The sequence below is a fragment of the Schistocerca americana genome, chromosome 1, assembly GCF_021461395.2.
Source record: "Schistocerca americana isolate TAMUIC-IGC-003095 chromosome 1, iqSchAmer2.1, whole genome shotgun sequence".
Classification (NCBI taxonomy): Eukaryota; Metazoa; Arthropoda; class Insecta; order Orthoptera; family Acrididae; genus Schistocerca; species Schistocerca americana.
In genome coordinates, this window is record NC_060119.1 from 981,579,192 (window position 1) to 981,604,300 (window position 25,109).

At 38.2% G+C, this 25,109-nt stretch overlaps 1 protein-coding gene across 2 annotated transcripts in view; it reads left to right on the plus strand.

Annotated features, from left to right (window-relative positions):
* LOC124615948 (protein DPCD) overlaps nt 1-24,760 on the plus strand; it is a 68,144-nt gene extending 43,384 nt beyond the window's left edge. For both annotated transcript variants that reach the window (XM_047144160.1, XM_047144152.1), the window contains exons 4-5: nt 23,667-23,903; nt 24,221-24,760. In XM_047144160.1, coding sequence (XP_047000116.1) covers nt 23,667-23,903; nt 24,221-24,325 — 342 coding nt within the window. In that variant the 3' untranslated portion in view covers nt 24,326-24,760. The remainder of the gene's footprint in view (nt 1-23,666; nt 23,904-24,220) is intronic.
* The last annotated feature ends 349 nt before the right edge of the window (nt 24,761-25,109 follow it).

Below are 25,109 nucleotides of genomic sequence, written 5' to 3' on the forward strand. Positions count from 1 at the left end.
AGTATTTTACAGCTGTGACTTATTAAACTGATTGTTCGGTAATTTTCACATCTATCAACACCTGCTTTCATTGGGATTGGAATTATTATATTCTTCTTGAAGTCTGAGGGTATTTCGCCTGTCTCATACATCTTGCTCACCAGATGGTAGAGTTTTGTCATGACTGTCTCTCCCAAGGCCGTCAGTAGTTGTAATGGAATGTTGTCTACTCCCGGGGCCTTGTTTCGGCTTAGGTCTTCCAGTGCTCTGTCAAACTCTTCACACAGTATCGTATCTCCCATTTCATCATCATCTACATCCTCTTCCATTTCCATAATATTGTCCTCAAGAACATCGGCCTTGTATAGACCCTCTATATACTCGTTTCATCTTTCTGCTTTCCCTTCTTTGCTTAGAACTGGGTTTCCATCAAAGCTCTTGATATTCATGCAAGTGGTTCTCCTTTCTCCAAAGGTCTGTTTAATTTTCCTGTAGGCAGTATCTATCTTACCCCTCGTGAGATAAGCCTCTACATCCTTACATTTGTCCTCTAGCCATCCTTGCTTAGCCATTTTGCACTTCCTGTCGATCTCATTTTTGAGACATTTGTATTCCTTTTTGCCTGCTTCATTTACTGCATTTTTATATTTATCTCCTTTCATCAATTAAATTCAATATTTCTTCTGTTACCCAAGGATTTCTAATAGCCCTCATCTTTTTACCTACTTGATCGTCTGCTGCCTTCACTACTTCATCCCTCAGAGGTACCCATTCTTCTTCTACTGTATTTCTTTCCCCCATTCCTGTCAATTGTTCCCTTGTGCTCTCCCTGAAACTCTCTACAACCTCTGTTTCTGTCAGTTTATCCAGGTCCCATCTCCTTAAATTCCCACCTTTTTGCAGTTTCTTCAGTTTTAATCTACAGTTCATAACCAATAGATTGTGGTCAGAGTCCACATATGCCCATGGAAATATTTTACAATTTAAAACCTGGTTCCTAAATCTCTGTCTTACCATTATATAATCTATCTTATACCTTTTAGTATCTCCAGGGTTCTTCCATGTATACAATCTTCTTTCATGATTCTTGAACCAAGTGTTAGCTATGATTAATTTATGCTCTGTGCAAAATTCTACCAGACGGCTTCCTCTTTCATTTCTTACCCCCAAACCATATTCACCTACTATGTTTCCTTCTCTACCTTTTCCTACTCTCGAATTCCAGTCACCCATGACCATTAAATTTTCGTCTCCCTTCACTACCTGAATAATTTCTTTTATCTCATCATACATTTCATCAATTTCTTCATCATCTGCAGAGCTATTTGCCATATAAACCTATACTACTGTAGTAGGCGTGGGCTTCGTGTCTATCTTGGCCACAGTAATGGGTTCACTATGCTGTTTGTAGTAGCTTACTACTTACTCCTATTTTTTATTCATTATTAAACCTACTCCTGCATTACTCCTATTGGATTTTGTATTTATAACCCTGTATTCACCTTAAAACTACCTAAACCTAACTAACCTAAGGACATCACACACACCCATGCCCGAGGCAGGATTCGAACCTGCGACCATAGCGGTCGCACGGTTCCAGATTGTAGCACCTAGAACTGCTCGACCACCCCGTCCGGCGGTTGTACAAGGATGGATGAGTATATTCTGTAGGTTCGGTGGACGGTGGAATACCACTATGGGATGGTTGGGAAGGATAGTGACCAGGACATTTCTCATTTCTGGGCATGACAAGAAGTCATCAAGACCCTGGTGGAGAATGTTGGTCCAGTCCTGGGTGGTTCTGAGTTAAGAGAGTAATGCTCCCATGTGGCCGCATGGTGAGACTTTGGGAGGTGGTGGTAGACTGGTAAGATAAGGCATGGGAGATTTGTTTTTGTACAAGGTTGGGAGGATAATTATGGTCTGTGAAGGCTTCACTGAGACTCTCGGTATAATTCGAGAGGGACCTCTAGTCGCTGCAGATGTTATGACCACAGGTGGCTAGGCTGTATGGAAGGGACTTCTTGGTATGGAATGGGAGGCAGGTATTGAAGTGGAGATATTGCTGGTGGTTAATAGGTTTTATATTGACAGAAGTACTGATGTAGCCATCTTTGAGAGGTGAACATCTATGAAGGTGGCCTTTGGGTTGAGTTGGACCAGGTGAAGCAAATGGGGGAGAAGCTGTTGCAGATCTGGAGGAATGTGGATTGGGTGTCCTCACCCATGATCCAGATCGCAAAGATGTCATCAATGAATCTGAACCAGGTGAGTGGCTTAGGATTCTGAGTGTTTAGGAAGGGTTCCTCCAGATGGCCCGTGAATAGGCTGGCATAGGATGCTGCCATGTGGGTGCCCATATCCATGCCACTGGTTTGTTTGTAGGTGATGCCTTCAAATGGGAAGAACTTGTAGGTGAGGATATAATTGGTCATGGCAAATAGGAAGGAGGTTGTTGGTTTGGAATCCATCGAACATTGGGAAAGGTAGTATTCAATAGTGGTAAGGCCATGGGCATTAGGGATGTTAGTTTAAGGGGAGTGGCATCAATAGTTACAAGCAGGGCACCGTGTAGTGTAAAGGGACAAAAACTGTGGGGAGTCGGTGAAGGAAGTGATTGATATCTTTTATATAGGAGGCTAGATTCTGGATAATAGGTAGAAGGTGCTGGTCTATGAGAGCAGAGATTCTCTCAGAGAGGGCACAGTAACCAGCCACAACGGGGTGCCCTGGGTGGTTGGGTTTGTGTACTTCAGAATGCATGTAGAAGGTAGGAGTGCAGGGAGTGGTAGGAGTGAGCAGAGAGATGGACTCCGGTGGAGAGGTTCTGGAATGGTCCTAAGGATCTGAGGAGTGACATCTCCATCATTGGAACACGAACCTCTCCTGGACGAAACACAGGTGCCTATATGGATATCAGACCCTTGCAGGTATACCTGGGGTTTCCATGAATTTAGCTACCTGTACCAACCCAGACTCAATCGCAAAGCGTTTTGCCGAGCATTATGCTTGAACCTCTGCGCCTGAGAATTACCACCCCGCCTTCTGTACCCTAAAACAGCAGGTGGAACAACACCACCTATATTTTACCACACATCACCCTGAGCCATGTAATGCTGCATTCAGTGAGTGCCCTTGTGCAATGTTCTGACACAAGACCTGGGCTAGGCTGTTTCCATCACCAAATGATTAAATGTCTATGAGTGGACTACTAGCACCACCTCCTTGCTGCCTTCAACTGTATCTGGAGCGAAGGTGAATTCCATTGCAGTGGTGTGTAAGTATCATTGTTCCAGTGCTAAAACCTGGTGGGAACAGGTATGGATAGCTATCATCGTGCTAGCTTCACCAGTGTTCTGTGCAAGCTGCTTGAACATTTGGTGAGTTGGCGGTGTGTTGGCTTCTTCAGTCTTGGATCCTTCTGGTTCCGTCCCAGGGCAGTATTCACCAAGGTTCCTTAATCACTGCCAATTTGGTATAACTGGAGTGTGCCATCCAAATGGCCTTTTGCCTCAGTTATCACCTTGTTGTCATTGTTTTTTGACCTGACAAAGGCCTACAACACAACTTGGCGGTGCCACATCATTGCTACATTACACGAGTGGAGCCTTCGGGGCCTGATCCCAATTTTTATTCAGAACATTTTTGTCGCTCTGCACATTAGAGTTTGAGTTGGTGCCTCACACAGTTACCCCATATCCAAGAGAATAGGGTCCCTCAGGGCTCTGTATGGAGTGCCTCACTCTTTATAGTGGCCATTAATGGTCTCGTAGCAGCTGTGGGATCCTCAGTGTCACTCTTCTTGTATGCTGATGACTTTTGCATTTCCTTTTGCTCATCTATTATTGGTGTGGCTGAACGTCAACTGTAGGGAGCCATACAAAAGATGCAGTCATGGGCCCTCACCCAAGTCTTTCAGTTTTCAGCTGCCAAGGCTTGCGTCATGTACTTCTGTTGCCGCCGTACATTTCACTCGCACCCACAACTTTGTCTTCACGACCATCTCCTTAATGTAGTAGACTCTTTTCACCTTTTAGGACTGGCTTTTGATGCCCCCTTAACTTGGCGTCCCCATCTTCATCAGTTTAAGCAAAAGTGCTGGCAGCACCTTGACATTCTTTGATGTCTGAGTCACATCAGCTGGGGTGCAGATCGCCCTACACTGTTGCATCTGTACAAAGCTCTTGAACATTCTCATCTTGACTATGGGAGCCTGGTGTATGGTTCAGCATCGACCTCAGCATTGTGAATGCTGGACCCTATACTCTTCCATGGAGTTCAACTTGTGGCAGGAGCTTTCTGAACAAACCCTGTGAACAGAGCCTACTCGTGGCACCAGTGGTTCCTCCATTGCGGATCAGGCAACAACAACTGCTTGCCAATTACACTGTGCCCATTCGCAGCTCATGTAAACGTCCAAATTACCATCTTCTTTTCCCTAACACGGCGATCCATCTCCCGCAGTGGCGGCCCAGACCTGGGATTACAATTGCAGTTCGTGTCTGTTCCACTCTCACTGAACTCGAGTCTTTCTCTCTACCATCTATTCTCTGGGTCCATTCATGTATGCTTCCATGGTGTATACCTCAACCACAGCTTCGTTTGGACCTATAACAAGTCCCAAAAGGCTCAGTACACCCTGAGGCTCTCTGTCACCTCTGTCTCTCTATTTTTGATGTGTCCGAGGATGAAGAGGCAGTTTACATGGATGACTCAATAGTTGATGGTCACATTGAGTTCACTTAAGCTCATTGCAGGACATACTGAACAGTGCTCCTTGAAAGATGGCTGCAGTGTTTTCACTGCAGAGCTGGTAGTCATCCTTCGCACTCTTGAGCATATACGAGGTGTGGCTAGAAAAAAACCGGACTAGTACTGGTGAAACAATAAAATGAATGCAATAAGGCTGAAAGTCGCGTGGCCTGTCAAGTGACTCTCGCTCCGCCTACTGCTCGAGTTTCATCTGCCTCCTGCACTCAGTCTGCCCGTGGCGTCTGTTTTAAGTAGTTGACGTTTTGTCTGTGCGTCGGAAAATGTTGAGTGTACAGAAAGAACAGCGTGTTAACATCAAATTTTGTTTCAAACTAGGAAAATCTGCAAGTGAAACGTTTGTAATGTTACAACAAGTGTATGGCGATGATTGTTTATCGCGAACACAAGTGTTTGAGTGGTTTAAACGATTTAAAGATGGCCGCGAAGACACCAGTGATGACACTCGCACTGGCAGACCATTGTCAGCAAAAACTGATGCAAACATTGAAAAAATCGGTAAACTTGTTCGACAAGATCGCCGTTTAACAATCAGAGCAGTGTCTGAGTTAACAGGAGTTGACAAGGAAAGTGTTAGGCAGATTCTTCATGAAAGTTTCAACATGAACAAAGTGTGTTCAAAAATGGTTCCAAAGTGTCTCACAATTGAACAGAAGGAACGCCGAAGAATGATTTGTTCTGACATCCTGGAAAACATTGAAAGTGATCCCACCTTCTTACAAAATGTTATTACTTGCGATGAATCGTGGTTTTTTACTTATGATCCTGAAACTAAACGCCAATCGATGCATTGGAAAACTCCTGGTTCTCCACGACAAAAAAAAGCACGGATGTCAAAATCGAAATTCAAGGCAATGATGATTGTTTTTTTTGACATCAAAGGGATTGTGCACATTGATTGGGTACCAGAGGGACAAACAGTGAATCACCATTACTACATTAGCGTCCTGGCTACCCTACGTGAGCGAGTACGGAGAAAACGGAACGATTTGTGGAGAAAAAAGTCATGGATCCTTCACCAAGACAATGCCCCAGCTCACAGTGCGTTGTCAGTGAAGACGTTTTTGGCAAAACACAACATTCCCATCTTAGATCATCCACCCTACTCACCTGATTTGGCCCCCTGTGACTTTTTTCTTTTCCCTAAAGTCAAGTCAGCTTTGAAAGGAACTAGATTTGAGACTGTTGAAGCAGTAAAAGAAAAAGCGACGGAAGTAATGTATGGACTTACCGAAAATGATCTGCAGTATTGCTATGAACAGTGGAAAATTTGTATGGAGCGGTGTAGAGACCGAGGAGGAGAGTACATTGAAGGAGATAACATGAAATTGTAAATAATTGTAAATAAATGTTTTTTCCAGCATCAGTCCGGTTTTTTTCTAGCTGCACCTCGTACGTTCCTGTGCCATGGAGTCCTTTCTCATTTGTAGCACCGCCTTGAGTGCCTTACTAGCTCTCGACCAGTGCTATCTTCATCATCCTTTGGTAATGGCCATCCAAGAGTGTGTTTACATCCGCAAATGTTGTGGACAGTCTGTGGTCTTCGTATGGACTCTGAGACGCGTCGGAATCCCGGGAAATGAACTTGTTGACTGGGTAGCCAAAGAGGCTACTCGTAAACCAAGTCTGAAGATTCGGCATACTGGAAACTGATCTCTGAACAGTTTTATGACATCAAGTTTTTCAGAATCTCACACTGAATGGCACACCCTAACTACACCCAATAAGTTAATGTGTTATAAAGGAGACACAAAAGTGTGGAGGTCATCCATACAAGCCACTCTCAGGGATTCCATTGTCCTTTGCCTGCTCCGCATCAACCATACAGCCAGCCCAGGCCATCTGCTGTATTGTTTTAACAGTTTCTATTGCTTTGTTCCTATTGGTTAATGTTTTCAATCTTGGCTTGATACTTTCATTTTCTACTTCAGTGTGGTTACACACAGTTTTATGCATTTTGCTCCTTCCATGGATTTCAGGCGATAGGATTTTTTTGGGGTATGGGTTTAATCTGAGACTTGTGTGATAAGGAAAAAAAGGACTGATAACCACACAGTTTAGTCCCTTTAATGTACAAACCAACCAAGAAAGCAGCATCATATCTGTTTTCCCTCTATACTTTACATGCCCCATTGTAATCGATCAACTTGTTTTGCGATTATTGTAGGTGTAATACAACTTAAGTGACAATGTCATTCTTAATAATGGTAACAGCACTGTTAATACAGTAAGCTAAAATCAGACGGATTACATTCAATAAGAGTTTGAGGGATTCCCTTTAATAAATCGGCAGTGCCACAGAGTAAAGTAATACATTGAGTGTTGCCTACTATAAATTATAGGGTTACCGTCTTAAGTTCAGTTTTGCCCCAAATGCTCCTAAACCTCTGTCAAAATAGAATAGCCCTAAACTCCACATAATATAAGACATTTTGCACTAAAAAGGTTGAAATCCCTAAAGGTGGAAATACTGGCTGCACTCTTGAGGTAAATACATCACTATGAAAACTTCTGCTATATCCTGTTCATCATAAGAATAAACCTGATGTAAACAAACACAAATGCAATGCTTGGTCAGAAGCTGCAGCACATGTACACTGGCGTTGTTACACTCTTGGAAGTAGGTCCTACTTATGTATTAGATGTATTATTGCTAAGTTATGTTAAATGAAACTTAAAGTGATTTCTGGCGTTCCCCATGGTAGTGTTATAGGCCCTTTGCTGTTTCTTATCTACATAAACGATTTGGGAGACAATTTGAGCAGCCGTCTTAGGTTGTTTGCAGATGCTGCAGCCGTTTATCGACTAATAAAGTCATCAGAAGATCAAAACAAGTTGCAAAACAATTTAGAAAAGATATCCGAATGGTATGAAAATTGACAGTTGACCCTAAATAATGAAAAGTGTGAAGTCATCCACATGAGTGCTAAAAGGAATTCATTAAACTTCGGTTACACAATAAATCAATCTAATCTAAAAGCCGTAAATTCAACTAAATACCTAAGTATTGCAAATACGAACAACTTAAATTGGAAGGAACACACAGAAAATGTTGTGGGGAAGGCTAACCAAAGACTGCGATTTATTGGCAGCACACCTAGAAAATGTAACATATCTACTAACGAGACTGCCTACACTACACTTGTCCATCCTCATTCAGAATACTGCTGTGCAGTGTGGGATCCTTACCACATAGGACTGATGGAGTACATCAGAAAAGTTCAAAGAAGGGCAGCACGTTTTGTATTATCGCGAAATATGGGAGAGACCGCCACAGAAATGATACAGGATTTGGGCTGGACATCATTAAAAGAAAGAAGTTTTTCGTTGTGGCGTAATCTTCTCATGAAATTCCAATCACCAACTTTTTCCTCCGAATGCGAAAATATTTTGTTGACACCGAGCTACATAGGGAGAAATGTTCACTACAATAAAATAAGGGAAATCAGAGCTCATACGGAAAGATATAGGTGTTCGCTCTTTCCGCGTGCTATAGGAGACCGGAATAACAGAGAATTGTGAAGGTGGTTCGATAAACCCTCTGCCAGGCACTTACATGTGATTTGCAGAGTATCGATGTAGATGTAGATGTAGAAGTTATTCAAATGTACTAACAGCCATCAACGTTTTTCTTAATCATGCTTTAGCTACGTAGTTTTTATTTCAAAAATAGTGTACAGTCACAGCCTCTGAAGCGTTGTACACTGATTGTTGTGCTGTTGAAACGCAGCATGAAAGTGGCTGAGGCTGCTTCCTGTTCTGTAGTGAAACATGCATGTGGAACACGGTTAAAAAGTGCTGAGAAATATGTTGTTCTTAATGTTTTTCATAAATTTACGGAGATAATCGACTTTGAAGTTTTCCGAGGGACTGTACTAGTTACAGTTGAGACACAAATACTCAACAGATGTGTAGCGGAATTGGTAGTGTAACAGTTTGATAATGTGTCAAGTCATGGTTCGCTGGTTCAAATCTTGTTTGGGTCATTTTTTCTTCTCATTCAATTTGAAATACCTACATCTCATAGTTGTAAAATTCATCATCATTTTTTATGGATAATGCACATCTTATTTCTCAATGATCAATATTTTATGAAACACACTTAATAAAAGTTGCTTAAATTAGGAAAACATAACAGTTTAATTTTTTAAGATAAATATGAAAAACCAAATATGAAAAACCAAATAATCATTATTCGTACTATATTCATCTTTTTATACCACAGATGTAGATAAGTATTGTAGAAACATGAAAAACAATCATTTTTACATTTGCCACTGTAACATTACAGTATGAATCAAACAGAACTGATCTGGAGCTAAGTTACGGGATTTGACCTGAGAAGTAACAAGACTGTTAAGCTGCCAGACATACTTAAAGTACGTATTTTTTTCACATGTCACGCCAAACTCTGGCGGGATATAGAATGTCTCGTCATAAAAGAAGGTGCAGCGCTTGTTCAAGTTCGTGGATTCTGTTTAAGTTAGAATTTTCATCACTCTTGTTTGCAATTAGAATACTGTCAGGTGAGAATGAGTGCATTTTATGATTTCCGTCTGGTCACCTAATAAGTTCGTGGCAGTGCTGAAGTTTTTCCGAATATTATTTCATTCTCTTTCAAAATTAAATGACATTCAAAGCTATATTTCTCTTTGCTCGTCTCTTTTTACGTCTGAACTGCAACTGCTCACATCATTGCAGGTTAGTTGGACTGCTGGCTGGCCAGTGCTGTCCAAGTTTAATGCACTGGTAAAGCTGTTGTCCCACATTTTCACTCAGTCTACTTGCATGAAACGCGGCATAAAACATATCCTTATGATCGTACGCCGGAGGAAGACAATGGCAAACCACCTCCACTAGGACTTTGCCTTGTACGGTGGTGCGGGTCTCCCGCATCATTCCCTTACGCTCTGTCATGGAATATGGAACTTCATCATCATCATCATCATCATCATCATCATACTTGACTGTACTGGTCACAGCTTGGATTCCAATGAGATTCATGCAGATGTGGAAGAATACACGACATAATGATTACATAAGGTTTATTCTTATGATGAACTGACAATAGCATCAGGTACTTCCGGTGTGCATTTGGTAAGTTTTAATATTTTTACTTGCATGTGAACATCTCTAAAGTGCTACTGTTTATTTATTTTTTTGTTAATACTGCTTAGACATTACACATGTCTAATTACAAAACTGCATTTTTGTAGAGTGAATCCAATCATGTAAATATACAAGAAGGTTCTAGAACCAACCCAAAAATCCAATTACAATCCAGAATTTGTTCTAAATGCTGTGAAGGCTGTCAAAGTAGGAAAATTAGGTATTTACAAACCTTCAGAATGATACACGGTTCTTTAGGTAACATTAAATGACATTCAAGAACAGTTACAAATATTAAATATGGGGCTAAACAGCATTAACTAAGAGTGAGGATAAAAATCTGGTTGAGGGAACATTATGTTGTGCAAAATGGGTTTTCCTTTGAGGAGTAATGATGTTAGGGACATCATGCAGGCATCTCTTAATCAAGCAGGGTGGATTGAAAAAGGATTTCATGACAGTTGACCTGATCATGAGTGGGGAAAAATGTTTTTGTTTTCGGGGGGACCTAACAGTTAGAGTAATTGAAAATGAAAGAGGACAAGGATATCAGTTATCTGAGAAACAGTGAGTGATTATTTTAACAACGTTGAAATGTCCTCGCATGGTGTTCCTTCCTCCAATATTATAAATTATGATGAGGCCAACTTTTGTGATTATCTTGGTCAACTGAAAGTAATGGTGAACAAGGTACAAGACATTCTGAAAGGATTGTGGATAGTTCTAAGTCAAGTATCAGTGGCTACAGATGGTGCAATCCTACCACTTTACGTGGTGTGTAGGCCAAAACATGTCTATGAGCTGGGACTGAAGAAGGTTTAACTGGTGCAGGAATCAGAGTGGTTGGTTTGACTTGACAGTGTTTTGATCCTTGTTTATTCAGATTGTCTTGACTATGTGTGGCATTTAGAGAGATCAAAACTGATTGTAGGTGACAATCTTGTGAGTCATTTGTCACTAAGCCTTATCAAAATGGGCCAGGAACATGAGATTATGTTTTATACTTTATCACACTGCATTGTATCTTCATTTGACATTGTCAATTGCTGTAATGGCCTAAAGACAATAAAAATATGTATTATTATTATTATTATTTCTTTCCTTTTTCAGACGTTATGTCTGGTTAAAAATGGAAAGTGATACGGACCTTGATCAAGCGTGACTGTACGGTATATGTTACATTGCATTTAGGAACTTTCGGGTAATTGAACATGTATCAATAATTACAGATTTCTGTAGTTGTTATTGCGTTGATGTTCTGGTGGATATTGTGTGGTATGACTCCTGTAGTTGATAGTATAATTGGTATAATGTCAACTTTATCCTGATGCCACATGTCCTTGACTTCCTCAGCCAGTTGGATGTATTTTTCAATTTTTTCTCCTGTTTTCGTCTGTATATTTGTTGTATTGGGTATGGATATTTCGATTAGTTGTGCAAATTTCTTCTTTTTATTGGTGAGTATTATGTCAGGTTTGTTATGTGGTGTTGTTTTATCTGTTATAATGGTTCTGTTCCAGTATAATTTGTATTCATCATTCTCCAGTACATTGTGTGGTGCATACTAGTATGTGGGAACGTGTTGTTTTATTAGTTAATGTTGTATGGCAAGTTGTTGTTGTTGTATTATTTTTGCTACATTGTCATGTCTTCTGGTGTATTCTGTATTTGCTAGTATTGTACATCCGTTTGTGATGTGATCTACTGTTTCTATTTGTTGTTTGCAAAGTCTGCATTTATCTGTTGTGGTATTGGGATCTTTAATAATATGCTTGCTGTAATATCTGGTGTTTATTGTTTGATACTGTATTGCAATCATGAATCGTTCTGTCTCACTGTATATATTGCCTTTTCTTAGTCATGTGTTGGATGCGTCTTGATTGATGTGTGGCTGTGTTAGATAATATGGGTGCTTGCCATGTAGTGTTTTCTTTTTCCAATTTACTTTCTTCGTATCTGTTGATGCTATGTGATCTAAAGGGTTGTAGAAGTGGTTATGAAACTGCAGTGGTGTAGCCGATGTATTTATATGAATGATTGCTTTGTGTATTTTGCTAGTTTCTGCTTGTTCTATAAAGAATTTTCTTAAATTGTTTACCTGTCCATAATGTAGGTTTTTTTATGTCGATAAATCCCCTTCCTCCTTCCTTTCTGCTTAATGTGAATCTTTCTGTTGCTGAATGTATGTGATGTATTCTATATTTATGGCATTGTGATTGTGTAAGTGTATTGAGTGCTTCTAGGTCTGTGTTACTCCATTTCACTGCTCCAAATGAGTAGGTCAATATTGGTAGAGCATAAGTATTTATAGCTTTTGTCTTGTTTCTTGCTGTCAATTCTGTTTTCAGTATTTTTGTTAGTCTTTGTCTATATTTTTCTTTTAGTTCTTCTTTAATATTTGTATTATCTATTCCTGTTTTTTGTCTGTATCGTAGATATTTATAAGCATCTGTTTTTTCCATTGCTTCTATGCAGTCGCTTTGGTTATCCAATAAGTAATCTTCTTGTTTAGTGTGTTTTCCCTTGACTATGCTATTTTTCTTACATTTGTCTGTTCCGAAAGCCATATTTACATCATTTCTGAATACTTCTGTTATCTTGAGTAATTGGTTGAGTTGTTGATTTGTTGCTGCCAGGAGTTTTAGATCATCCATGTATAGCAAATGTGTGATTTTGTGTTGGTATGTTCCAGTAATATTGTATCCATATTTTGTATTATCTAGCATGTTGGATAGTGGGTTCAGAGCAAGGCAAAACCAGAAAGGACTTAATGAGTCTCCTTGGTATATTCCACGCATAATCTGTATTGGCTGTGATGTGATATTATTTGAATTTGTTTGGATATTAAGTGTGGTTTTCCAATTTTTCATTACTATGTTTAGGAACTGTATCAGTTTAGGATCTACTTTGTATATTTCCAGTATTTGTAGTAACCATGAGCGAGGTACACTATCAAAAGCTTTTTGGTAATCAATGTATGCGTAGTGTAGCGACCTTTGTTTAGTTTTAGCTTGATATGTCACCTCTGCATCTATTATCAGTTGCTCTTTACATCCTCATGCTCCTTTGCAGCAGCCTTTTTGTTCTTCATTTATAATTTTGTTCTGTGTTGTATGTGTCATTAATTTCTGTGTAATGACTGAAGTTAATATTTTGTATATTGTTGGTAGGCATGTTATGGGGCGATATTTTGCTGTGTCTGCTTGATCTTTAGGTTTCAGATAAGTCATTCCTTGTGTGAGTGTATCAGAGACTGTGTATGGGTCTACAATGTAACTGTTAACTAATTTATATCTAAAAACAAAGATGATGTGACTTACCAAACAAAAGCGCTGGCAGGTTGATAGACACACAAACAAACACAAACATACACACAAAATTCAAGCTTTCGCAACCAACGGTTGGCTTGTGTCTATGTATGTGCGGATGGATGTGTGTGTGTGTGTGTGTGTGTGTGTGTGTGTGTGGACGCGAGTGTATACCTGTCCTTTTCCCCCCTAAGGTAAGTCTTTCCGCTCCTGGGATTGGAATGACTCCTTACCCTCTCCCTTAAAACCCACATCCTTTCGTCTTTCCCTCTCCTTCCCTCTTTCCTGATGAAGCAACCGTTGGTTGCGAAAGCTTGAATTTTGTGTGTATGTTTGTGTGTCTGTCAACCTGCCAGCGCTTTCGTTTGGTAAGTCACATCATCTTTGTTTTTAGATATGTTAAATAATTTAGTTAGATGTGAATGTGTTGAGGTGAACTTCTTTAGCCAGAAATTTGCTATTTTATCTTTTCCAGGAGCTTTGCAATTGTGCATAGAATTAATTGCTCGGGTGACTTCATGTTGCAAGGCATTTATGGTATCATCTTGTATGTGTCTGTTTCTGCTTGCATCCACCGTGCATGTCTGTTATGTTGTACCGGGTTTGACCATATGTTGCTCCAGAAGTGTTCCATGTCTGTTATGTTTGGTGGATTGTCTATTTTAATGTGTGTGTTATCTATTGTCTGGTAAAATTTCTTTTGGTTTGTGTTGAATGTTTGGTTTTGTTTCCTTCTATTTTCACTTTTTTTTGTATCTTCTAAGTCGTTTGGCCAATGCGTGTAATTCTTTCTTCTTTTCATCTAATTGCTCTATCGGTTCATGTTGTGAGATTTTACCTAACCTTTTTAATTTTTTGTCTGATATTTCATTTCTTATAAATTGTGTTAGCTGTCCGATGTCTTTTCTCAGTTTTTCTATTCTGATCTGTAGCCTGTGTTGCCAAGCTGGTTTTGTGGGTTTCTTCTGTGTGTTGGTTGGTTCTGATCTCTGCCTAGTGTGTATATTTAGTGTAGTGAGTGCTCCTATATAAACCAGTAGCTGTAACTCTTCCAGAGTTGTATTTTCATTTATTTTGTTGTGTATGATTGTGTTGATAGTTGTTATTGTTGTTTCAACTTGTGGGTTATTTGGTGGTCTATGTAAGAATGGTCTAATGTCTGTATTTGTGTCTTTGTATTCTATATATGTCAGCTGAAATTTTTCTTCTATATCTAACATGTGTGTCACTTCGTGTTCTATTTGTGCTTGTTCTGGTGGCTGTCTTAAGATTTTGTTTTCCTCTGATTGTTTGATTGATGCATGTTGTTTTTTGTTTGTTTGCACTGGGATGTTTGAGTCCATTACTGTAGTTTCTTCTTCTTATGATTGCACATTATTTTGTTCCAGTATTTGGTGTACTTGTTGTTTGATGTTTTCTAATTCTGACTGGGGTATCCTGTTATTTTTTATTATTACATGGATCTGATCAGCTAGTCGTTGTTCTGTTAAAAATTTTAATTCTGGGTATCTGGTAATAAATGTTGTGTATACTTGTGATCTGTATCCAGTTGTGTTGGTTCCTAAGTTTGTTGCTTGGTAATAACAGAACATGAGGTGTCGGTTAACTTCATCTGACCATCTCATCCTCTGTCTTTTTTTTCCTTCTAGAGTGGTTGCAGGAAGTATATCCTGCAAAACACCTCTATTTGGATTTAAATCATTTTCCGTGTGGCTAGTAGTGTCGTTACCATTGTGGACAGGCATAGGGTTCAAGCGTCGTCCCCGACCATGTCAGCACTTGTCCAAGGCTTCATTAGTTCTGTCCTGAACCAACTAATCACACTAGAAGGGGGGTTAGCCCTATTAGTGGTTTGTTCTTTTCGTCGCCTTTTACGACTGGCAGAACATACCGGAGGCCTATTCTTTTCCCGGGCCTCCACGGATTATTATTATTATTATTGTGCTTGTACTACCTAATTCTACTCATTTGTGTCAGCCACTTGATATGGCCTTTTTTAGACCTCTAAAACTTACCTGGAGAAATGTGATAGATGACTGTAAAAGAAAGAATAGAGGGGTGATAGCAAATACGAATTTCCTAAGTTCTTGAAAGGGATTTTTGAAAAGATAGATATAACTTCTAACTCTAATATTAAAAAAAAAAAAAGAAGAGAAAAGAAAGAAAGAAGAGCAAATCACTTAATTGTTAACTCTAGGGACTTTAGTGAAAGTGATAGTATATATCAGAGTGGTTTCTATGCGGTCAGGCATCACCCGGCACAAATTGTCAACTTTCGCCATTGCACTGCAACACTGCCCTGTGTGTTAGCCATCATGATTCCCATTTCCTTCGCTTTCCCCTTCCTACATTTCATGTTTACATGAAAGTGATATTGGCAGTGCTGAAAGCAGGGTGTCCCTACATTGTGATTCTTTTTCTATCTGCAAAAACATGTAGATGTAGATGTAGAACAGTGAGAGTCAAACAAAGATACAGGAATGGACAAGGTAAAGGTTGAAGGTAGACAAGAATTCAGTAAAAATGATTTTATTATTGTGAAATTTCCAACAGAACAGAAGGCTCAGGTTTTTCATTGGTAAAATTGTTAAAATCTCTAATGACACTTACTAAATGACTTGTACGAAATGAAATTCCTGAGAAAGTTCTCGATGGTAATGTTTACTTTGTATTTCCGGAAATTGGAGATGCAGCTGACGTAGAAAGTGCCCAAATCAATTAAAAACGTTGTGACACAACATAGAAGGTGCAGTAAATATATATGTTAAGGGATAGATGATTATGATATTGAGTAAATGTCTTTCATGTCGGCTGTGTTATAGAATTATTGAAACTGATTTTTTTTTATCAACTTTCCTGAATGCAGGTGTTTTTATAGCAGTAATATTGGAATTTAATGCACCTATGAAAACTTGTTTGGGCTAGAAAATGTAATAGATCGTTGTAAATACACCAATATATTTTTTAAAATTGAAGATGGTGATGGGATTAATTCCATCTTGTGATGTGCAATTCATCTGGAGTTAAAATAATAAATGCAGTTATGGATACAATATAAATTAATATGTGAATATAACGTCATCAAAGTTGTACACTTAACACTTCAAACTTGTTATGCGATATCACCATAGCAAATGAATGATATTTAAAAAATACTGCTATTTTGATTGGCTTCACCTCAGTTTACCTCTGTGCATGACATTTACTTTGGCTATGGCTATGGTAACCGCTTCAGGTCCATATTATTTGAAAATCAGCTTTAGTTCTATCAGTCGCTACTTCTTTTGTGTGTGTTTTACAGTTTTGTAATGTAATATATCATACATAATGCACATACTTTCTAATCAGTTTGCAAGTATTTTGAACGATTTGGGATTTACTGATGTTTATAAAAAAACAATAACAAACAAATGGATGCACAACATTTTCTTATAAGCTTATTCAGATTCCGGTACCATTTACTCTCACGGTACACGTGCGAAGGAGACCAAATTTTTACCATATATGTATGACATGATGACTAAGATACTAGACCCATTTAATTCCCCACATTAAGTTTAGTAACCATAGAAAATTATTATTATATTGTATATATTAATTTTTTTAGAATACTTTTCCTAATTACAAATTTTATTTCTCTATAATTCAGTTAGTGTAGGTATTCTAGACAGGTATAGACAGTTTGCAAGTCAAAGAAACAAAATAGTGCAATGTGTTTCAAATGTAAGGAAATATGTTTACCTATCTTCTGAAGAATACAATTTGAGGAGAATTTCGAATGAAGATTTGAGTCATATTACATTGTGTCTCAGAACATTACTGAACCATAGTCTTCATCCTGATGGATTTCAGTGTCTTCAAGCTTTCTCTTGACATTCCTTTTAGCAGTTCTTGCTTCTTTAATTAATGCATAGTAAATATATTTTTGTTTAGATAGTTTAACAAAAATAACTAGTAAATTCCTTTTGTACCATGAGGGAACTAAGAAGATAAATACATTTTATATAAATGAATATATAATAGATTTAAAAACAAAGATGATGTGACTTACCATACGAAAGCGCTGGCAGGTCGATAGAAACACAAACAGACACATACATACACACAAAATTCTAGCTTTCGCAACCAATGGTTGCTTCGTCAGGAAAGAGGGAAGGAGAGGGAAAGACGAAAGGATGTGGGTTTTACGGGAGAGGGTAAGGAGTCATTCCAATCCCGGGAGCGGAAAGACTTACCTTAGGGGGAAAAAAGGACAGATATACACTCGCGCACACACACACACATATCCATCCGCACATACACAGACACAAGCAGACATTTGTAAAAATTTGCCACATCAAGAGGTGCGAAGAACTAATCACAGATTCCTTTCAAAAGTATGAACTGCTTTGTAAACAGGTTACTCTGGAATTTTCTTTCATTGAATTTCTGTATGTGTATTTATTGCATACTAATAAATATCCACACTAAAAAAAGATCTGTAACACTTAGGCAACAAACTCCCAGAAAAAATAAACAAAACATCTCACCAAGGCCAAAATGATAATTTACAGTCACTGGAAACCAGCCGTATGACTAGAATTCCCAATACACCCAAAACAGAATCATTGGAAGCAAAAATACTTCAGTTGTTTCACAAAATACTAATGGTTTTCTGTAAAGGGCATGGCAGTGTAGATGACTGTAACTGTAAAATTTAGTATACAATGGTCATTTTGCAATCCAAACGCTATAAAGTATATACCAGTGTAATCAGAAAAGACTATAGAAATTAATAAAGTTTATAAAACATTATGATTTTTTCCATCATTCAAAAGTACAGTGTCCTTAAGGGTACATTGTACATATAGGTTTTGGATAACTTCTGTACCTAACTACTTTTCAGTCTCATTTTCTGCTAACCTCTATCTAGAGAAACATTTAGTTTTAGAAACTAGCGTCACCATTTTTAATTATATTTAAAGAGACAGAAAAAATTTCTGGCACTTGAAGACATTTTGCCATTGTTTGTCTCCAGCATTTAGGCAACTGACCTAACTATTGTATAATAAACAGTATTCACCCCTGAACATGCCACATTCCTTTTTTCTTCTCTTATGCATATTCAAAATTTCATGTAGAATGTATTGATGAAATACATAAAAAAAGGAAAATATATTTTGTACATCTTTTTATATTATATCTGCAGCAGGCTATATTGAGAAAACAATTCAGAATTTAACAGATACTCCATTTAATATTACCACTGAAGTGCAAATCACTCAACGGTTTGCATATTGCCAGGAAATGTTTATTTGTAAAATTCAGTGAACTTTACAAATTGTAGATAGTGACAAATGTTTTTGTTTCCAGTTATTGTGCCTTTTCTGTTTGGTGAATGAGTGGATAAATCTCGGACTACAAATTGGAAGTTTCATGGTTCAATTCTCAGTTTGCCCTAGAATTTTTTCTGTCACTTATGACTTGTTTCCTTTCTGGCAACAATTTTTACATGTTAAAGATGCCAAGTTGCCTTGTAGTTCGTGGTCTACATTAAAATATTGGTTGTCTTATAAATGGCTGGTCAGTCGGTTCAGACATAAGGGAAAAGCAAGGGATAGCACCTCCAAAAGGACCGTGCCCAGTAAAGCACTCGGGTATTCGTACCAACTTATAGTTTGAGCACACCTTTACCTTTTTTAGATCTGGTAAACCAGTATGTCAGTGTGGTTTCAGTAAAGTGACAAAAATTTCTTTTAATTAGAAAAAGTTAATTTCTGAATTTAAAAATGTCTTGTTATCTATCAATAGTATACGTGTTTAATATAATGCTGGAAGTCCTGACTGAAATATAATTAAAGGATGGAGTTAAAGAAACCACTCATCATATAGCTGAGGTTTTGTGCGATTGATATCCATACAAACACTATTGAAATTGTCATCAAGCCTTTGGACAATGTTCTCATATTAATCCCCCCCTGAACCATGGACCTTGCCGTTGGTGGGGAGGCTTGCGTGCCTCAACGATACAGATAGCCGTACCGTAGATGCAACCACAACGAGGGGTATCTGTTGGGAGGCCAGACAAACGTGTGGTTCCTGGAGAGGGGCAGCAGCCTTTTCAGTAGTTGCAGGGGCAACAGTCTGGATGATTGACTGATCTGTGCTTGTAACATTAACCAAAATGGCCTTGCTGTTCTGGTACTGCGAACGGCTGAAAACAAGGGAAAACTACAGGCGTAATTTTTCCCGATGGCATGCAGCTTTACTGTATGATTAAATGATGATGACGTCCTCTTGGGTAAAATATTCCGGAGGTAAAATAGTCCTCCATTCGGATCTCCGGGCGGGGACTACTCAAGAGGACGTCGTTATCAGGAGAAAGAAAACTGGCGTTCTACAGATCGGAGCGTGGAATGTCAGATCCCTTAATCGGGCAGGTAGGTTAGAAAATTTAAAAAGGGAAATGGATAGGTTAAAGTTAGATATAGTGGGAATTAGTGAAGTTCGGTGCCAGGAGGAACAAGACTTTTGGTCAGGTGAATACAGGGTTATAAATACAAAATCAAATAGGGGTAATGCAGGAGTAGGTTTAATAATGAATAAAAAAATAGGAGTACGGGTAAGCTACTACAAACACCATAGTGAACGTATTATTGTGGCCAAGATAGACACGAAGCCCACGCCTACTACAGTAGTAAAAGTTTATATGCCAACTAGCTCTGCACATGACGAAGAAATTGATGTAATGTATGATGAGATAAAAGAAATTATTCAGGTAGTGAAGGGAGACGAAAATTTAATAGTCATGGGTGACAGGAATTCGAGAGTAGGAAAAGGGAGAGAAGGAAACATAGTAGGTGAGTATGGATTGGGGCTAATAAATGAAAGAGGAAGCTGCCTGGTAGAATTTTGCACAGAGCATAACTTAATCATAGTTAACACTTGGTTCAAGAATCATGAAAGAAGGTTGTATACATGGAAGAACCCTGGAGATACTAAAAGGTATCAGATAGATTATATAATGGTAAGACAGAGACTTAGGTTTTAAATTGTAAGACACATCCAGGGGCAGATGTGGACTCTGACGACAATCTTTTGCTTATGAACTGTAGATTAAAACTGCAAAAGGTGGGAATTTAAGGAGATGGGACCTGAATAAACTGAAAGAGTTTCAGATAGAGCATAAGGGAACAATACAGTAGAAGAAGAATGGGTAGCTTTGGGGGATGAAATAGTGAAGGCAGCAGAGGATCAAATAGGTAAAAAGATGAGGGCTAGTAGAAACCCTTGAGTAACAGAAGAAATATTGAATTTAATTGATGAAAGGAGAAAATATAAAAATGCAGTAAATGAAGCAGGCAAAAAGGAATACAAACGTCTCTAAAATGAGATCGACAGGAAGTGCAAAATGGCTAAGCAGGGATGGCTAGAGGACAAATGTAAGGATGTAGAGGTGTATATCACTAGGGGTAAGATAGATACTGCCTACAGGAAAATTAAAGAGACCTTTGGAGAAAAGAGAACCACTTGCTTGAATATCAAGAGCTCAGATGGAAACCCAGTTCAAGCAAAGAAGGGAAAGCAGAAAGGTGGAAGGAGTATATAGAGGGTCTATACAAGGGCGATGTACTTGAGGACAATATTATGGAAATAGAAGAGGATGTAGATGAAGATGAGATGGAAGATAGGATACTGTGTGAAGAGTTTGACAGAGCACTGAAAGACCTGAGTCGAAACAAGGCCCTCGGAGTAGACAACATTCCATTAGAACTACTGACAGCCTTGGGAGAGCCAGTCCTGACAAAACTCTACCATCTGGTGAGCAAGATGTATGAGACAGGCGAAATACCCTTAAACTTCAAGAAGAATATAATAATTCCAATCCCAAAGAAAGCAGGTGTTGATAGATGTGAAAATTACTGAACAATCAGTTTCATAAGTTACAGCTGTAAAATACTAATGCGAATTATTTACAGACGAATGGAAAAACTGGTAGAAGCCGACCTTGGGGAAGATGAGTTTGGATTCCGTAGAAATGTTGGAACACCTGAGGCAATACTGACCCTACGACTTATCTTAGAAAATAGATTAAGGAAAGGCAAACCTATGTTTCCAGCATTTGTAGACTTGGAGAGAGCTTTTGACAATGTTGACTGGAATACCCTCTTTCAAATTCTGTAGGTGGCAGGGGTAAAATACAGGGAGTGAAAGGCTATTTACAATTTGTACAGAAATCAGATGGAAGTTATAAGAGTCAAGGGGCATGAAAGGGAAGCAGTGGTTGGGAAGGGAGTGAGACAGGGTTGTAGCCTATCCCTGATGCTATTCAATCTGTATATAGAGCAAGCAATAAAGGAAACAAAAGAAAAATTCGGAATAGGTATTAAAATCCATGGAGAAGAAATAAAAACTTTGAGGTTCGCTGATGACATTGTAATTCTGTCAGAGACAGCAAAGGACCTGGAAGAGCAGTTGAGCGGAATGGACAGTGTCTTGAAAGGAGGGTATAAGATGAACATAAACAAAAGCAAAACGAGGATAATGGAATGTAGTCGAATTAAGTCGGGTGATGCTGAGGAAATTAGATTAGGAAATGAGACACTTAAAGTAGTAAAGGAGTTTTTCTATTTGGGGAGCAAAATAACAGATGATGGTTGAAGTAGAGAGGATATAAAATGTAGGATGGCAATGGCAAGGAAAGCGTTTCTGAAGAAGAAAAATTTGTTAACATCGAGTATAGATTTAAATGTCAGGAAGTCGTTTCTGAAAGTATTTGTATGGAGTGTAGCCATGTATGGAAGTGAAATGTGGACGATAAATAGTTTAGACAAGAAGAGAATAGAAGCTTTCGAAATGTGGTGCTACAGAAGAATGCTGAAGATTATATGGGTAGATCACGTAACTAATGAGGAGGTATTGAATAGAATTGGGGAGAAGAGGAGCTTGTGGCACATCTTGACTAGTAGAAGGGATCGGTTGGTAGGACATTTTCTGAGACATCGAGGGAGCACCAATTTAGTATTGGAGGGCAGCGTGGAGGGTAAAAATCGTAGAGGGAGACCAAGAGATGAATACACTAAGCAGATTCCGAAGGATGTAGGCTGCAGTAGGTACTGGGAGATGAAGAAGCTTGCACAGGATAGAGTAGCATGGGGAGCTGCATCAAACCACTCTCAGGACTGAAGACCACAACAACAACAACTCTTATTAATGTCGCCACATGGCTCAACTACTTCCTGTTACCGTTTGTTGTCTGTCCATAGCTTTACCTGTGGTTTTCTTCTTGCCTTTCTTATGTTCCTGTGTTTAATGCCACAGAACTTTTTTGGCACCCTGTGGCATTTTTACGGTCACGTGGACAGTAGCAAGTGTGTTACCTCTACCCACTCAGCCATTAGACCTCAGCTCAACATTATTTAATTATTAAATTACTTTTATTTTATACTCTAAACCAAGGATAGTCAACTATTTCTACCTACCACCCACTTCTGTATCTCTGTTAGTGGTAAAATTTTCTAACCAATCCCTGGTTCCTCATGATTTATAAAATAGGGAAGTGACTTTACTTCACAAAATTTGTTAATCAGATTTACAGCAAGTTAAAGCATATAATAATAATAATCAAATACTTTATGCGAAAGGTCTATGAAAACTTAATGAAAATGTGTTAAAGACCTTACCACCTACTGCCCTCCATGAAAGCTGGAACACCAATTACTGGGTGGTAGGAACCAGGTTGATTACCACTGCTCTAAACTATGTATCCCTTTTTTGCGAACAGTTCCCATTATTTCATGTTATATGCCCAGACCTCTACTGTCTGCTAGGCAACGTTTTTTTTTTTTTTTTTTTTTTTTTTTTCCACTTACAACTTTCACAGTCACTCAACAATGTAGTCTCATGTACAGCCCCCAGTGTAATTTCCTTTTACATTTTATATGCCCAGACCTCTACTGTCTGCTAGGCAACGTTTTTTTTTTTTTTTTTTCCACTTACAACTTTCACAGTCACTCAACAATGTAGTCTCATGTACAGCCCCCAGTGTAATTTCCTTTTACATTTTCGTTGCCCAACCCTTCCTAGGAAAATTCAGCTTATTGGACTTGAAAACTGAAATTTTGATGGTTGCTCCTTCTGCATATCGTTGTACTGTTGAGTAAGTTGACAATTATAAAAGAGATGTTCTGGATGTGGCTCAATTTGGTACTATCCAGTTTTGAAACAAATTCTTTGGCTCCTTCAGTGGGTGTGTGTGTGTGTGTGACACATACACACATCATTTATTCTGAAGGTAATTACAGAGTTCTTTAGAACACAACTTCTGAATTCAAGTGCAAACATTCATATAACATGCTCTACTCCACCCTCTTCTAAATTTCCTGGAGTATAAGTTATAAACAGGAAACTGTGTATTCTAAATATAGTTAAAACAAAATAGCCTGCAATTCAATATATATGCATATCTTCCAGAATGTGCATTGTTTTAGTATAAGAGGATTGTTTTTGTGTTTGCTGCAGCCATATGTTACAATGAGAATTACAAAATCATCTTTGGAATGGAGGATCAGAAACCTGCCTTACCCACTGGATATGTATTCAGTAACAGCAGATCCAGAAAATAAATGCATAACAGTCCGTACGAGTAATAAGAAATATTTCAAAAAATTACTGGTTCCTGACCTTGAGAGAGCTGGTGTCAGTGTTCAGCAAAGCAGAATACAATATACACATAAGTACAACACATTGGTTATAACGGTGAGTCTAACATTTTTCAATGTCTTACACTATATTTCACTGTTTGTAGTTAATACAATGAAATATGACACATTAAAAACATGTCCTGTGAATATAAAGTTAACAAATATTTGATAAAAATATGTGAACTAGTGAAATTGCATGTTGTGAGTTTACTTTTTTTATCATTGGTTGTTTTTGTCATTGCAGCCATTTTGACCATGTTTATTGTATGTCAGTCTTTAATTTTGTAGTATTATTTATTGTTTTGTATGTGTAGTAAATATAGTTCTGTAATTTTCCTTAAAGTAATTTTATTTTACTTGTTGTTCTTTTAGTATGAGAAACCTCCTGAGCTACTCCAGCTAGAAAAGCTTGTGTTTGAAGAAGTAAAGAAAGTTAAAACAAGAAAAGAGGATGATCCACAGTGTAACCCAAGTTGAATAATTGGATGTTGATAAATCCATTAGATATTGTTGATACAGCATTTCACAATTTGATAAACAGAGGCTGTTTTTTATATGTTGTTACTAAAAAGCATTTTGTTGACCATGGGATTACTAGCTAATTTGCAAACATGCTCTATTTTATGGATATTTTTTCCCATAATGTATATAATCATAAAAGAAAGAAGGAAGTTGATTGTACAATGCCAAATTGTACTTTTCATATGCTGAATGTATACAAAACAATGAGTGTAATTATTATGGTGTTGTTTTTTTTAGTATTCTTTAAAGAATATGCATTTATTTACATCATTGTTTTTTGGAGGAAAACCAAGGCACAATCACTTCTTCAGTTATTGATCACTGTACACTGTGGTTGGTTATTCTTTACCAAATATCCAAATATAATCTGCTGACATCATTTCACTCCCATTTTACATATACTTTATTTCATAACTGAAGTTTCTCATTGAAACAGTTTCCTGTATTTGTCACTTACAGCACCGTAGTTGTTAGGAAATGGTCCATGTGAGATTCTTAGAAATGTAGTGCTAAACATGTGTTACATGTCATAGAATTTTAGATGATATTTTGAGGTCTACTTGCACACAAGAATTTCAAGCTAACTTCTCTTAAGTTATTCATTCTTAACCAGTTTGTGTACATGCTGGCAAATGAAAACTATTTCCTTTATCGTGACTCCATTGCAGACTTGGAATTTCTTACACTTATTACAAAAGTTTTATAAGTGATGTCTGTAATATGTTTCATAATGCTAACT